Source organism: Sebastes umbrosus, chromosome 9 (assembly GCF_015220745.1).
Source record: "Sebastes umbrosus isolate fSebUmb1 chromosome 9, fSebUmb1.pri, whole genome shotgun sequence".
Taxonomy (NCBI): domain Eukaryota; kingdom Metazoa; phylum Chordata; class Actinopteri; order Perciformes; family Sebastidae; genus Sebastes; species Sebastes umbrosus.
This window is the reverse complement of record NC_051277.1, coordinates 5480217-5497831: the sequence shown is the minus strand read 5'-3', so window position 1 is coordinate 5497831 and position 17615 is coordinate 5480217. Positions and strand designations below refer to the sequence as shown.

Below are 17615 nucleotides of genomic sequence, written 5' to 3'. Positions count from 1 at the left end.
TAGTTAAGTGGAACCTTTACAAGTATACAACACGCATTCGGATCACTAAAAAATGTGTAGGCAGGTTTTAGGTGAGTGTCTGTGAGCCTGTGCTTGCATACCGCAGTGTATGTTTTAGAAATAATTAAATGTCACAGGGCTCAGGCCGTCAAGTAGCCGGGAAGGTGTTTTACGACCTTGTGTCTTGCCTCGCTCCACTAGTCCCTCTCAATAACCCACTCCACCACACACGCACTAGCGCTCCCACAGAAACCCTCTTCACTTTCCTCCCTAGCTGCCTCCAATGCTCCGTCTCTCTCCCTGTATTCTGCCTCCTCCATCATTTTTTCCCTTTACATCTTCCTTCCCCAATAGTGACACTTACAATATCTGTGCTTATTCTTTTTCCTCTCCCTCCCTTTCCTCCCTCGCAACTGTTGACACTTGACTTTGTGCTCAGCTCCTGGGATTGGTGAATAGTACATTGCAGCTGCTTTCTTCCACTTTTACTGTAGCTATACTTTTTTTTTTTCCTTCTTCTTCTTCTTAGGGAAAAACTAATCTGGTGTGTTAAGTTTGTATGCCAATCCTGCTGAGAGCACATTGCTCTTGTTATCCCTCCTAATTAGAAAATGTGATAGTGCCGCTTGTAAATATATTGCAGAGCGAGCCAATCCCCAGGGCTCGCTGTTACATTTGGCACAGCCACTGGGTCCATCCGATATTCAGGTAAAGGAGGGGAGGGGGGGAATGTAGGACTGGAGGTAGGCAGGGATCAAAGGGAAAGATATGGAGCAGGTACATCATCTCTCTCTGGGAGGTAGAGTTTCACTGAGCTTTATTTCTGCTCTTAAAGGTTTAACTGTTTAAGAAAGTACCTAAAAGTGCAAAAGCCGCAACCATGTTCCACACTTCCACAAGCTTTAATAAGATCATTAAAGGACCCCGGGGCTGTCTGTTGAGGTGCCCACCAAGGTGTTTCATCACTGGGAGGGTTTGTCAATGTCTTGGGTCTTAGCCCATCTTAACCCATTTAGAAAGCAATTTCCTGTGAGCAGAGGGGATCTTTCCTCTTGAGAAAGATCTTTGGGCATAAAAGGTTAGCTTTTCTGTAATTCCCCAGCATGCAATCCACCAGTGCTGCTAATGAGAAGCGGATGAATATTTGCCCTAGGTTTAACAGCTCAAAATAAGACAAGAGTGAATTGCAGGGAACAAGGCGGAAATATCTGCTAAAGTGGGCAATGTTACAATAAGTGATGAAGAAAGTTTGCTCCGAAGATTACTGGAATAAGTGCAGTTTTCTGCTCAGGCCTTACCTTGTCTTTGCTAAATATATACACACACAAATGCACATGTATGTTTAATAGGTTCACAGTCTGAAGGCTCATTTGTGACATTTTCTTGCACAGAAGCCTGCTGGAGTTTAAGCTGTGGTCCAACAGGACAGAGTTAATTGAGCATTGCGGAGTGACTGGGGAGTATGTTTCCCATTTTAGTCATTTTGGTTCTTTGTGTCTGCAGTCCTCCCGCTGAACCCCAGTCTACTAGGGCTCCCAAGTCCTGGCCATTACAAATGATGAATTGCGCTACAGTTAAGCTAGAAGTAGGACAAATTGATCAAAGTGTCAGGTGCCCCCTGTGATGTCTGGGTCTCCGCGAAGAAGGCAGTGAAGAAGGGGGCTGTCAAAAAGTTTCTTGTGCCAAGGTGGTTGTAGATAAATGTTTACCTGCCACTTAACACTTTCTACCTTCTGTCAGACTCCCATTGTGTCCTTGCTAGCCTACATAAGAAGAAGGAGTAGCTAAAGATCTCGGGAGTTGATACAGTTATAGTACCTGCAAGTTGTTCACCATATTGTTCTCCGGGTCCACGGCACACAAAAACCCATGCTCCCCCTTTTTAAACCAATGAGCTTGCTATCTGAGGTGTAGTGCTGCAATTTGAGATAAGCACTACTTGGCTCGGCTTTGGTTTTGTCCTGATAAAGCTGGTCTAATTAAGCTTGATTTAATCGGAATTGCTTTTAAGCACAGCACACAGCCGGAACAGATACTTTGATTTCAAAGTAGCCCTTGGGAAGGACTTGAGGAAGAAAGAGAAGGAATGAGATAGAGAGCAAAATTAGTGCGAGTACGAGTGAAGAGTTGCTTTTTTTAAAATTTGCATAAGACATGTTTCTATTCTTAGTCGTACTGTCTTCTCTTACGTGCATGAGTGATTGCAGGTTGGGTGGTTTGTTGCTGGAGGAGGAAGGGGAAAACATGAACAGCCCTGACTCTCTCTCTCTCTCTCTCTCTCTCTCTCTTTCTGGTAATGGCAAAATACTTGCCATTTCCTTAAATTAATTGTGTAGCATTCAGTGTCAACGTGTTTTGTTCATAAATTCAATTTGCCCGAGTGTCGTGTCTCTTTGAGCACACGCGAGTAACAAAAGATTGATCACCCCGGTGTCTGGGAAAGTGCTGTGTGCTGAAAGTAGCTGTTGTCTCCACTTATTTTCCGAATGTTTCCCTTCAGCTATAGCTGTAAGCGCAGCAAAGAAACAAGATGCCCGGGCCCTGATGGTAAACATTGGGGAAGAGCTAGTTCACTCATGTATGCAAAAGAATTGATGGTTAAGTCTCCAGCTCCACAATAAGTCACCCTAATGATCCTAGTTTAAAATAATGTCTGCTCTGGACCAGAATGATAAAAAGGGTGCCCCTCTGACTCATTAGTATCGGGGCGTAAAGATAGATGACCCAGATAGAGAACCTAAGCTTATTTTTGAACCCCCGTTTCCATTGAGCGCTATGCTGCATGTGCACAGTGTGGGCTCGACTTGTCACGGCGTTGGCCTCGTAGCACTTCCAAGTGTCTCCTACCTGTCTCTGCAGCCATGACGACCTGCCTCCAGTTCTCTCGTTTCATGGATCCGCGCGACAGCAGGAACGGTGGGCTGGGGGAATGTTTTTCGAAGGCCGGTCCCGGTGTCATTGACTGAACAATGATAGAGCGCCCGGGTATTGAGCGGCTCCACACTAAATCTTTGTAAAGAGCACTTAGCTCCCCTGCGTTAGCCACAGAAAGAATATCTGTCAATGACCATCAGTGGATGCTTTCATCCTGAGGCTCCTCTGCCTGTATTAGTTGCTAAGCTCTAAGTGTATTTTTCCTCCTCCCCAGCTGTTTACTGAAGAAAAAAAAGGACAGGTCTGAGTGACAGGCTTCAGTCTCACTCATACGCTTTATAAAAGGCTTGTTTATATCTCACTCTTGCTTTATGTAAGGTGATTGTTCATGCACCTTTAGTTAGAGGGCACCCATTGAGAATTAGACCTTCAAGCAGTCGGGTGTGTGTGTGTTTAATGCAGACCCATATCCATGATATTATGTACTTCATCGTTTTGTGTTAATGTATGTTTTGTCCTGTAAACAGCTTTGCCTCTATTATCTGTTCTCTTACAGAGGGAGATGAAACCGGTGTGATGGATAGCCTAATGGAAGCTCTACAGTCCGGAGCAGCCTTCCGGGATCGACGAAAACGCACACCGCGCAACGGTAAGGCAGCAAAAAAACACCGTCTTTATGTCACGATTTATTTTTTTTTTTACCACCTGCCCCTTTGAGTTGTTAACATGCAACACAATTGGCTTCTGTCTGTCTTATGAATGAAGCTTTGCTCTCCAGTTTATATACAATTAGTATGTGTTCCTTCCTGTGCGTGTGTCCTCTTAACTGAATTCAAAGATTCCTGACTGATGTACACATAAAACACGGATATTAGGAACATATGCACACACAGAAAGATGCCCTAGAACACATGTGGCCAAGCGGAGGTCATTAGCGATTTATTGTGCCTTTGCCATTCATGAAGCACTTATTATAATGTAGCCATGCTGGCTGCGGTCGGACCGAGGCTGATTTAGTGTAATCCCGGTGTTAACACATTCCATTCTGCCACGTTGAATGGCCGGCACCCGGGGGAGCACCACCTAGTAGGGGTGCCAGGGTCGATTCATATGCAAGTCAGAGTTCTGCAGGAGAGCTACAGGTGTTGCCGTTTCCACGCTGGCAATCATGGGAGGAAAAAAAGGGGTGAAAAAATCAAACCGATGGCTGGATTGGATGATTCTGCAATAGACAGGCTAAAAATGAACATGCAGTTTTAAGGCAGAGCAGGTGCATTTCTGTCTAAACCATATTTTTAGATCCTTGCTGGGCAATATTTTAAGGAGAACCACAAGAGTCATGGAAAAAGTAATAAAGTATATCATTAATTAATAACTAACTGTACCATAATATAGGCAATAATACATTTTGTTTGCAAATTAACTTATTAATCTATGAATAAATAGACTAAATCACAAAGTAATTCATTATTTGGTATTTTAATGGGCAATAAAAATAGGAATTATGAAAAGAATTTTCAAATTAAATATTAATGCATCGATCTTATCTCATTTGTGGTCTGAAAAATAATAAATGTATCATCTAAAGTTGGCCAGGTGATAGCCAATCAGAGAAAGACTGTTGCATCCCACATGGCTAATTTGCATGTTTTACCTTTTACCTCAATTTAAACTCTCTTTACCAGCACAAAGCCCACTTATTTTTTATTGTACAATTAGTTGTTAATTAATTAAATGCTTTATTACTATTTCCATGACTCTTGTGGTCCTGCATAATATTTACATTTAGGGATCTTGTTGAGTTATAATACTAATATCAACAAATAGACTGCTATTTACTCTTTGCCTATTTAATGCAGAATGACTTGCTTTTATTAAGTGTTTCAAGTCATTTCAGATTTATCATTTATTGTTATTTGTAGGAGAATTATTAGTAGTAAAATATATTTTCTGTTGGTTTGCAAGATATGGTGCATTTAAATTAATACAGACAAGATTAGTAACAGATAAGTGAGCTATGTCCTGTATTTGACCAGGCTGTTTCCAACTCTGCCTGGGTCACTTCCTCATTACGCTCAACCATTTTTTTAATTTATTTTTTGCTACTAATACGTTTTTTTTTGGGGTTTTTTAATTTAGCAATTCTCACATATTGACGCTATTTACATATTCTAGTATGTGTGTGTGTGTGTGTGTCTATACAAAGCATTAAAAGAAATTCCTTCCAAAATAAAAATGATTATACTTAAAAAATATATATTTCTGCTATGATTTTGGGCAATATAGTGCAAGGTATTATACAATATTATATTTTAATATAATTTGTAATCAAAGACAATTAATTTCAAAATATATAATGCATGAAAGATCATTTAACTATGATTAAATTATAATGTTTATATAGTGTTTTGACTGAAAAAACATACACAATGTGTAACAACGAACACACATGCACACATACTTGACTCTCGTTTCAGCACCTTTAATGCTGCTCATCAACAGACATAACCAGCTCCATTCTTCACTTGCACCTTTTTCATTCTGGGTGATGTCTGGGTGTTTCTCTGGGAGTGGTTCATTCCTGCCAAATATCTGACAAGTGTCACCTCTGATGCCTTTTTTCTCTTTTCCTTTTTCTCCATCCTTCCCCCTCTTCTCTTTTTTATTTTCTTTATTTTATGTTTGTTTATCGCCAACATTGTTGCAGGTGATCAAAGCCCTTCCAGCCCATCCTCTCGGTGGCCGGGTGCTAACTATGGTAACAGAACCCTAGGTGTGTGTATTTAACTACTCTTTTACCCCAGACCGAGCACCGCCCTGCCTCCTTACTGCACTCTCTCCTGGCTGCATAACTCACGCGTCCTTCCTGTCAGAACACTCCTGCTGAGCTGCTCTACAACATGCAGAGTCCGAGTTACTGAATTTGACTTAGCAAAGCATGAAAAGGTATAATAAGTAAGATTTACTCTATGCAAAAAAGCAATCATGAAAACCTTAAATAGATGACAAATTTAGATTAAACCCAAGACACAACCCACTTTTTATAACCATACACAAAGCAAATGCAGATGGATCAACACTAACTTTGAGAAATGTGTTATTGGACTTGCAGTAATGATTCATAGTGAATCATTCTACATTAATGTCAATAGAAACATGTTTCACAATGCGTCATTGATGAAATCGAAACACTCCCATAACTGAAGATCGCTGTTGGTTCCACTTCAATTTACATTTTTCAATGGCGCATCAGCAGAAGTGTCTAATTACTGATGTGCTTTAGCAAAGACCTGGTGAGAATCACCATAAGTACAGCTTGCAGTTGATAGTGTTCCCTCCCATATGTTCTTTGTTGGATAACACTTGCATATATTTTTAAAGCACACAATACAAAAAAAAATAAAAGAAATGCAGCATGTCATTTTTAAGTCCTTGCCAATACGGAGGTGTAGCATATGGTGAAATTACCCCAGTTTCTCTGGAAACACATTATAAAATTACTGTGATTTTGGTTGATGGCCAAAAAGTATTCAGAGAAACAATGCCCTGTGTTTATTAGAATAAGAGAAAATAATAATAATAATAATAATAATACTAATAATAAACTTTATTTATGTACAACTTTTCAAAACAGCTAAGTGCTTCACAGTTAATAATAAAAATGCATAATAGTACACAGCATGAAAAACATACACAATGTATAAAACAGAAGCAGATACTCAACAATAAAAGCAATATAACAAACAGGACAGAATTAAAAGACAAATAAAACCAAAACCAAAGGATTTACAAGCAACATACTTATAAATAAAAACACCAGCTTATATAAGTAGGTTTTTAAGTTTTTGAAACTATGCTGAGAAGATGTCAACACCAGTGGTGGTCATATCAATAGTATGTCAATTGTAGGAGTCAGTATTAACAGAAGTTTACCCACAAAAAAGAAAAATATATATAACATAAATAATGCCTCTACTGAGCATAGGATCAAAATGAGCAGCAGTAGAGAAGAAGACTGAGCCAATATAATGTAAATCTTACATTGAATACCTTTAAATCCAGTAAAGTACACTAGTATTGAAGTTGCCCCTGTGTCGGCCCATTGATCGTAAATGTTTAATACAATCCTAATAGCGGTCACGCTATTTGAAGATCATTTTCGATTCACTCGGCATAATTCATATCTTGTAGAGCAGCTCCAGTTATCATCTGATTGTCTTGCTCTTCCTGTTGCTCTATGCTGTCACGGCATGATGTCACTTCCTGTCTTGTGGCAATGTTTAGGACGTGTTCTGCTGGAGAGGTCTGTAGACCTCCATGCTTTGGCCACTCAATGTATTTTGTGTAATACCTTTCTTTTTCCCCCTATATGTTTGGTAAATGTCAAACTGGTGTGCCGAAGCACCCCACATGTCTCTTTTCTGAAGGATTCTTGCCTTGTGTGCTGCAGTACGCTGCGCAGGCCGACTTTGACTTGGCTAAAAATTAATTGCCTGCAAGTGTCGACAGATTCTCTGTGTGTTGCAAAAATGTCTCTCGCTATAATATGTTTAGTCTGTTTTGGTTGCATGTCCAAGTACCTGACATTTGATTTTTTTTTTTATTATTTTCTCCAAAAGTTCACTTCTGAAAGATGTGTTATTGTTATATTAAATGAACAGGAAGCTTTTAAAGTATTGTTTTTTCAGTAAGCCAAGGAGAGGACCTTGGTAAGCTGACACCCGGCTATGAAGTCTTTTAAAGGGTACTTTGACAACTGTCAACCAGCTCTGTGTCATCGCAGTGTGTGCAGATGAACGGTGTTTGACTGAAGTCATTCCATCCATTGTGTTTGCGGATGATGTAGTCTGAACTTGGCAGTTTGCAGCCAAATGTGAAGTGAAATGTGTCATGAGAGTACATGGTACTCGGATAATGATGTAGTGATCCCTTTGGGTTGGGAGCAAGCGGTTGTCTCAAGTGAAGGAGTTCAAGTATCTCAGGGTTTTGTTCATGACGGACGGTAAGATTGAGCATAAGATGAACAGGCGGATTGTTGTAGCTTCAGCAGTGTTGCAAGTGTGTAGTGTACTGTCACGGTGAGGACGGAGGTGAGCATGAAGGTACAGCTCCCAGTTTACCAATTTAGATTCAAGCCCTCACCTATGGTCATGAAATCCGGGTAGTGATGGAAAGAATTAGATCATGGGTGGGAATGGCAGGTTTCCTTTGCTTGGTGTCTGGGCTCCTCCAGAGGAAAGTGCTGATCCTTTGTGCTGAAGTAGTCGGTTGAGGTGGTCTGGGCATCTGATTAGGAGGCTTCCTGATCTGTTGATGTATTTCTTGACATGTCCAACTGGCAGTAGACCCAGACCAGGAACAGGCTGGTGGGATATACCCTGCCTAGAAGATGTGGCTGATGGGTGCGTGCTACCTGGACCCTCATAAGTACCGGTAAAAATGGTTGGCCACTATGTTATGTGTCACGGGACATTGCAAAACTAAATACTGTCTGTCTTTGTTTATGATAGTCTATAATAGTCTTTGACCTATTTTCCTATTCTTGCAAGACAAACAAGTTAACTATGGTCCTTATGATGGCTCTCTCTCCTGCATGGCATTGTGCATCAGACCCTTCTCGGTGCACTGTTTTTCCCAGTGCACACCACTATGCTACCAGAATGTATTATGCACTGACGGCTCCCTGTTTATTGATATGGAACCCGAACTGCGGTTTGATAAACAGCTGCATGGATTCTCTACTCTGAGGTGATGAGAGGGGAAAATCCTTTTGATATGCCGACTCCATGGATTTTTTTTTTTTTAAATGGAATCTGGAAATGAGTTCAGTAGCTATAGAGCGTATGGGGGAATTTATGCGTCAAGATTTCTGTTTTTCCCCCTTCATGAGATGAGACAAATCCCCCCTATGCTCTATAGCAACTGAACCCCTTTCCACGTTACGTTTAGAAAACATTTAAAGGGGACAGACAGAAATTTTTACACAGTTTGAGGGAATTTTTCTAAGGACACTCTCTGAAAAGAAACAACTACAGTAAGTTCCTTGGTGACGAAAGGCATCTTGGTCACTGAATGCTGTCTTTAGGTTGTTACATCTTTATGCAATGTTTAATTGATTAATTCACAGTAATAATACCTTTTTTATATATATATTTGCCATCATAAAAATGTTATCTGTAAGATCTTTAATGTTTCTATACTTGTGTTGTGTACATATTTGCTTTCTCTCTGACTGACAGCACTTCACTATTTTCTGGTGGAGAAGGTTCTCTGAGCAGTTGTATCAGACAGTGTGCCAAATCTATTCACTCCTGCTTGTCATGTCTGTTGTAATCTCACGCTTTAAAGCTTGATTAACCTCCTGTCATCCTCAAACGAGCGGCGTGTACCAGAGAGAGTCGCTCAGAGTCGCACAAGAATCCTCGCTTACGTCAAAGGAGTTCATTTAAACCCGGCGTGTAGTTTTTCGTCGTCCTTCAGGCTAAACTATACTCCAGCAGAGTACCTCGAGTGTCAGGCTGAACACAATTCTAGGCGCCGCCAGTCACAATTACACCCAATTCCGCAAGCATTTCCTATTTCCTTGTCTCCACTTTGTGTAAGATGGAAAACCTAACCCGGGAGGCCGTACTCATGTGTTATGCAATTACACCAGCCAGTCCTAATTCAACACACAGAAGCTGGATGGATTGATGGAGACCGGTAAAGCCACATTTCTGTTGAGGGTTCAGTCTCATTTCAGGAAGATAATATAGCAAGTAGGGCTGTGAATTGGCAAGAATCTGGCGATACGATATGTATCATGACACAGGGGTTACGATTCAATATATTGGCTACTATGGGAACTAACATCATCACACATGAATACAATTGGACTCATTGAATCCACAAGAATCACAGCTTTACAGTCATACTCAATTTATGCAATTCCAAGACTGTTTAGGGATGCAGAAATATTTCAAATACACCCTTTTAGAATAAAATAACCCATATATACTGCATGTTTTTTGCCCAAAACTGCATGGGATTATCATAAAGTGGGCATGTTAGTAAAGAACACATAGCTTGAGGTCAGAGGTCAAGGGACCCCTTGTAAAAATGGCCATGCCAGTTTTTCCTTGGCAAAAGGAAGCCTAAATTTGGAGCGTTATTTAGCCTCCTTCTTGACAAGCTAGTATGATATGGTTGGTATCAATAGATTCTTTGGATTTTCAAGTCTCATATGATACCAGTATCTTCATTCTAGCTTTAAAAATGAGCCCACTACAACCTACAAATCACAAGTTGCGTTAAAGAAATTAGTGGCATTAAAAAGCCCTAATAGCAAGTAGTTTGTGATGTTGAATCTGGTTGGTAAAACACTATATGTTAATAAAGATAAAAAAAGAGTGTGAGTTGGCCTACTCCTTTTCTATCTCCTCTTCCGTTTCTGGTGAGACAGTTACCTGGGTATCTTTCAGGAGATCGGTGGGTAGAGAGCAGGAGCCTCTCATACATCCTGGCTCATCGATTTTCGGTCAGGGATGAAAGCCACAGACTCAGTAGGTCTTTCATACTGGGGGGCATCCCAAAAGACACATCAATCAGATTTCAAAGAGAACCAAGCCAATCTTATTTATTTACTGCCTTTTCAACGTCATTAAAATCCCAAACCAGGGCCTCCTTTTTCCTCTCTCTGCCCCACTCTCCTGCTTCACCTTCACAGGTCAGTCCATCAAAAAAGTTCCCTCCTGTGTTCTATATAGTAAGCCTCTTAAGGACTTATTTGACATTGAACAGGGAGGGATCATCTTATGCCCATTAAAAACATCGAGATGCAGTGATATAATGCTTGTCAGGGTTACGGAATTTCAGCCCAACTGTCTAATCCCCCGGAGCCTAGCAGTTAATTCAGCTGGTCAGGCTGGAGAGTGGGCCCCCTGTAAGTTTAATGAAGATTAAATTACCTATTTTCTCTCATGAAATTTTAAAGGAAGAAAGGGGATGAATTTGCAAAGAGGCAAATGGAAAGACCAAAGGGAAGTGTCGACGAAGGAGATGATGGCAAAGATAAAGAATGTCCCTTTGTTCTCTTATATCCCCTGACCTCGTTTGTGACAATAATGATCTTTTAAGACATATACGTATTACTCCTGTGTTTGTTACCCACATCACCCTGATGTAGACAGCCAGAATACCTTCAGCCTGGCAGCTATTTTCTCATCTTTCTTCTGATCTGGGGGAAAATCACCCGTTTGTTTCTTCAATTACATCACAGGAAGTGATAGTGATCGTAATTCCCTTAGCAATTAATTTGCTCACACATATGTTGTACCGATCGCTTTATCTCTCTCTCGTTGTCTCTCCAGCGGTTGTTCTCCTGTACTGTTTCTGCACGCACACATGTGCAAGCTTGTGTCACATATCAGATAGGGACTGTTGCTGTAGGGGTGTCTCTGAGTTGAGGGCTAAAGCCCTTTTGCCGCCACAAGCTCCTGGCTCCCACTTCAGGGTGTTGATAGATGTTATTCATTGGGGCGACCCCAGAGGCGATCCTACAGGAAGTGGAGCTAACATGATTTTGGGGAGCGAAGAGACCCAGAGGGTGTCGGTGCCTCTCGCTAGCTCGGATCGCTTAGCAGATGTGAGATATCAATAGAGTAGATGAGAGCAGAGCTCTGTAGAGACGTGCCGCTTGAAATCTATCACCTGCTTCTCACAGATAAGGATATTTATCAACAGCCAAAGGGAAAGGCAGATGGGAAGGAGCTGAGGCATGGACAGCCACTCCATTTAACATTTGACGTCCTAGGGCACAGACAAAGCCATTGTCCCTCCCATTGACCCATCGGGCCTTTCTCTGGACCTGATCATTTTTCACCCGCGGCAGAAAATTCATCATGGAAATATAGATGGAGATTTTATGTACCATTTGAGTACCCTTGGCGCATAACTGATCCGTTGCTTGACTCTGCCAGGAGAGGACGTAAAGTAAGTGAAGTGTGACATGGAGCCATTTTGAGAGGATAAATCAAATCTTAATAAAAGGCGGCCTCTCTGAGAGGAAACCAGGGGTCCCTCGCCCCATGCCCCTGCTGTTAAGTACCCCCTTAACCCTTTGCTGTTTAAATTATACTGAAGGCATCTACAGGGTGTCAACAGGGGGGCCGTCTGCATGCCCTTTTGATGCCATTATGCCCTTTTACAACTCCATGTCTGAGAAGACTTATCATGCGGAGCCTAGCTCCCTACGGTAACACTTACTTTTTCTTTCTTAAAATAAAGTCAATGACCTGGTGCTATAATGGACTCAGAGCTCTCAACACCTATGTCCAATATTGTCTGACTTTACTGGCACAGGGCCGCATAGATGTAAAAAAGTACTCAGCCCTCCCGCCTAGTGGACCCTCAACGAACAACTGCAGAGCTACTAGCTTATCATATTCAATAATATCCCAGAGCGTTTTGCAGTGGGCTGTGTTTTTTTTCATGCTCGCTCTCCAAACAATATTGGCTTTCAAGTATGTGGGCAGTTATGAAAGGTCACCCTAAGTGTAAATTGTCAATGCTGGATCAATTTTGGAGGGCAAATATGCTTTGGAGGCCCCATAATGGAAGGTTTCATCTTATTTTTACCCAGGGCACACTCGCACAATAAGATTGATATCGTTCATTGTTTGATGAATTCCTAATAGACCTATAAACTCGCAGAGCTTAAAGCCAAAGGAATGCCTGTGAAAGTTGGACCATCCCACCAGCTGAAAAATTGCCCTCATATAATTCCAGAGGAATTTCGCACAGGCCATCATGCTTAGAGTTGAAGGATGAGCGACTTGTGTCGGTTGAATTAAACCTTATTTATCGCTCGTTAGGCATACAGCAGGGCCAACTGATGATCAGCTAGAGAACAAATAATGTGCGGTGGAATAGGATGCCATCCTGTATGGTTATGTGTTCCTCTGACAATAAGAGGCCGAGCCAGAATCACACGCTTCTCCCTCTGCTGTCAGACGCATGTGCTTTTTCTTTTTTTTTCTTTTTTTTAAACCTCCTTAATATGATGTGGCTATTATTGAAGAATAAGATATTATGTCCAGGCTGATGTTTGTATTTGAAGTGTCAGTCACTTACAATCCGTCAGCCTCAATGAGGTGGAATTAATATTTTACGTTCCCATTAGGTGGGCTTGATGTCTGTAATAGGGAGGGAAAGTAACGGCGGTCTTGCCGATGAGTGATAATAGTAATTCCCAATTGATACAGACAAAGAGAAAATGTGTCAAAGGATGTTAAATGTTCCATTCAATGGGAGATACCGGTAAAGGTAAAGATGTTGGAAACAAGGATATTAAAGAGTGTGTGATGCTCTCAGTTTGAAGTTGCTGGATCTCACAACATGGATCTCCCTGACTCTTTCACACTTAAATTAAAAGTGCTACAAAATTAATTTAACATGTTTTATCAGTGGTGTTAATTAAATCATACCCTTCTTTTCTGAAGTGCAAGAAAGTTGTGCGTGGTTCCAATCCATCATTACAGTCATTTGAATATGCTAATTTTGATTACAATGATATGTGGAAATCAACCAAAAATCAAATGACGAATTCATAATTAGTTAACAATGTTTCTGAAATGAATCTGGCAGCAAGTGAAAGGGACAATTACATCAACACTTTACCTTCTTACTTTACACATTGCTCTGTGATATTAAAACATAGAGCAGGATTTGCACAGGAAAAAACTTCCTGTAATTCTAATATGAAAATATAATAATAATATGCATTCTGAAATACATATTTATGAAAGCAGAAAATTGCAGAAGAATACATCATTGATTAGACAAAACCAAGTTACTTTAGGCGTTTCTTGTCCTGACTTACAGTTTATATATAAAATATAACATAAATCTACAACTACTTTCAATCTTGAAGTTGTGGTTGCCTTAAAGCCTGACAGATTTTTAAATCTTATTTTTATTTTATTTTATTTACACACGCACAAAACTTCATAAAATCCGGATAATGAAAATAAAAGATATTGACAGTAGAGGTCAAGAAGCCACAGGCTTATACAACGGACCTCCCCTCAACATAAGGAAGAAAAACAAACAATAACGAAAAAAAGAAAACTAATCTAACATTATTTAGAAAAATACAACAAAAATAACAAAAAACATGCAAAAAAAAAGCAGATCAAACTAAAAAATCAGTAAACAATAATCCAATAAAAACAAATAAATACATAAAAAACAAACAACAAGAAGAGAGAGAAAAGAGAGATTGTAAGCAAAAAAATCAACATAAAAAGTTAATTATTTCTGAAATATGTTAGAAACTTTAATTGGATTAGTGTGCACACCTTTCAATTAACACTACCAAAATCATTTTTGGCAGTTTTGATAACAACACTAATCCTCCCACACCTCTAGGATGTGCACGTTTTCACAACCAAGGTGTGTTGTTACTAAACGTGAATTTATGCAGTAAACCGGGTATTTAGCTTTCTGAAAAATAAAAAGCTTAATAATAGGAATATACAGGCGCTGACCTGAAAGTGTGACTTTCAGGCACAAAAGAAATCCGTACTTTTCTTCATGACTGATAGTCGCTGTTGCATCTGTGAAAACATCAAGTGAATCCTCATTGTCAGGAGAGTCTTCATCATAACACATGCTCCAGGATAGATGTGGTCAGCTGATCAGACTTATAACAGAGAGAATGGGTGGTGAAATTATTTGTGAGACACAAAGAGCGGGAGACACATGACGAAGCAGTTTAGAAAGTAAAAAAAGAGGCTGGTTGAGACATTCAACCCGGTTGACATCATCAAGGATTGAAGGAAAAAGGGGTGTAAGAAAATATCGAAAAATCGAATATCGCGATATTATGTTCTGTGATACTGTATCGATTCTCAAAAACACAGGCTACATGTAAAGATTAACTCTGCAAATGCAGTCCACTGTTCTGATTGCATAAAAAAAGTAAACTTTTCTATTCAGATTTTATGCATATGGTGGCGTTTTCTTTATACTATGACAGTTTTTCTAAAATTAGATTAAAAAATTGCAATATATCGCGTTGCTTACAGTGTCACAGTATATCGCAATATATTGAATGGTAACCCCCGTATCGTAATACTTATCGTATCGCCAGATTCTTGCCAATACACAGCTGATCTCATGTACGTTATAATGGAAAGAGGTGTGTTCGTGACAGGGAGAAGGTAGAAGAGAGAGGAAATCAATTAAACAGAGTGAGCAGAGATGGACACGTGTATCGATAAGATAAGATGCTTTATTGTCGTTACATGTTTAACACAACGAAATGTGGTTTGGCAGCAATCCACTCCACTTAGCAGCATATATAAATAAATAGTCATATACTGCACATGCATGGCGCATTAAAAAATAATACATGTAACAATGACATTATTGCACTTGTTATTGTACTTATTGCATTAGCAGCAGCAGTTAGGTATCGCACTTGGGGCCTAAGTGCTAGTAGTAGTGATAGCTGTAAAGAGTTAAAGAGGGCAGGAGAGACTGGGAGGGTTAAATGAAGGTAAAAAGCAGAATAACACAGAGTATACTGTCACACACACACACATGCATATACTGGGTGTGCAATCAGCGAGAACGCTGCCTACTCTCAGGCACTCCCCCTCCAGTCAAGCATGATTGTGCTTGACATGGTTCCATCACTAATGCTGACTGATGCCCATTTGCTAGACTCTTCACATTTATTTATTTATCTGTTTATTTGCGTCAAGTTTATTTATTGATGGGCCTTAAGGATATGATGGCAAATCTCCATTTGCTCATATGGGGAAGGAAGAAAGGGAAGGCTATAAGGATGTGCAACATTTACACGTGAATGAACAAAAGACGGCGGGAGGATGGAGTTCACCTTTTTTATTTAGATTCCAGCAGTAGAAATAGCTATTCCTTTTCTGGTAATGGAAAAGTGATATGGCCCATTTAGTTACTTAGCACTAATCCCAATAGGTTTTAGCCGCTTCTCTATTTTTTCTTCCCTTTTATCTCTTTGTCTTTCTTCATTCGTTCTTTTGACTTCTATTTGGTTAGTGTCTGATGGAAGGATTTGAGTGGGGTCAAATTACTCCCTTGCCTGTATGAGTTTTCCCAAGATGCAGCAGCACTCTCAGCCACATTAAGTGCGCGCAGCACGTTGCTGTTGTAGTTGACCACCAAATACCCATGAGGGGTTTTAAATGCATGCTCTATTTAATGCCCAGCGTTCACATAATCTTTTATTTTTGCGTAAATAGATTTTTTAAAAAGTTTCCGGTCTTTTATTTTGTTATGTCTTTACATATTTTTTGTTGAAGCTTTTAATAAGACGTCCCTGTGCTTGTGATTATTACATAGGGTGATGCAATTAGAACGTAATGAGTGTAAGTGTAATTGTTGTTTATTCACACAATGACATATTTGCTGTTGTAAGCTACACAGGGAACAGCGATGCTTAATTACCCACAAGTGTACAATTTGAGATCATTAGCTTTGGAAGCCAATATCTCTGGCCAGAGGTCTGCCAGAGGACCTTTGGTCCACTCTTATAGCGGTATAAAGGATGCCAAGATGAAAACTGCTGAGGGATTATTGTTTTAACATCTTAAAGTTTCCTGTCCACATGATCCTTTCATTAAATTTCTAGGAGCCTTATAATCTACGCTTCTGATTAACTTTTTTCAAGGGTGGATCAGCTGCTGCAAAATCTAAATGGAGATTTAGCAGCTGATTTCAAAGTGTTAATGTCTCATAAAGGTGGGAACTAAACAGAGCTGGGGATCTTCTTTAAAGAGGGGATCAGTTTCACATTCGGTAGGATTAATAGGAGAGGATAAAAGAGACCAAAATACTGAGTTTTTTGCTTGTGCACCTGTGCATCTGAGAGCAATTGCATCCCTCCATCGGGGGGCTGAAGAGGAAAGAAATCAGTTACAACGCTTTACACATTTTACCGCACGCCCCAAAATGATACGAGGAGCTACCGAGCTCCCTCTTCAGCAGCAGCTGATTAGCATTTGTGCTCTTACAGAGACACGGATCCTACCCAACTGCATCTGTGAGTTTATTTGAATCCATCCAAAACAGTTACTGTGCTGAGAGGGAGGGGGGAAATAAACAAGAAGGGAACACAACAGCTTGGTATTCATGAATTCCATAAATTACAATGTCGCTCCCCTAAGAGATGACTAATATGTCAAGTTTAAAAATAAACAGTTTGCCACAGTTCAGACCCTCTGCCTCCAGTGGATGAGGATTAGGCAGATAGATGGTAAAGGATAGAGATTTGTGTGTGTTGTGTCTGACTCGACTGTATGCTTGTATACATGCACAGATACAGTATATATGTGTGTGATGTATGTGTGTGTTTCTATGGCAGACGGAAACTGCCAAAATCACAAATGAAATAAATAAATGACTCAATAAATAAATAAATATGTCATCAAATGTATCAAAAATAATATTAGAAATGAATGTAGGCATTGATTAATTGATAACGTGACATAAATTTAAATTTCTGTTTTAATTAACTTCTTTATTTATTTACCTTTGTATTAATCCCCTTATCTATATATATTCTAATATTTAAATTTCCCTTTTATTTATTTATTTTATTAACATTTACATTTATTTCCTTATTTTTGCTATTATTTACTTACTTACTTACTTACTTACTTATTTATTTATTTATTTTCATTAACATTAATGTATTTATTTTTTCATTTATGTCTTTA

The 17615-nt window shown here is 39.7% G+C and overlaps 1 protein-coding gene across 8 annotated transcripts in view; it reads left to right on the top strand.

Annotated features, from left to right (window-relative positions):
• Positions 1-17615, top strand: part of diaph2 (diaphanous-related formin 2) — a 447791-nt gene that overhangs the window by 388475 nt on the left and 41701 nt on the right. For 6 of the 8 annotated variants that reach the window (XM_037780358.1, XM_037780361.1, XM_037780360.1 and 3 more), the window contains 2 exons: positions 3431-3523; positions 5582-5647. In XM_037780358.1, the coding sequence (XP_037636286.1) occupies positions 3431-3523; positions 5582-5647 (159 nt within the window). The remainder of the gene's footprint in view (positions 1-3430; positions 3524-5581; positions 5648-17615) is intronic. The other 2 variants (XM_037780364.1, XM_037780365.1) reach the window with 2 other exon arrangements.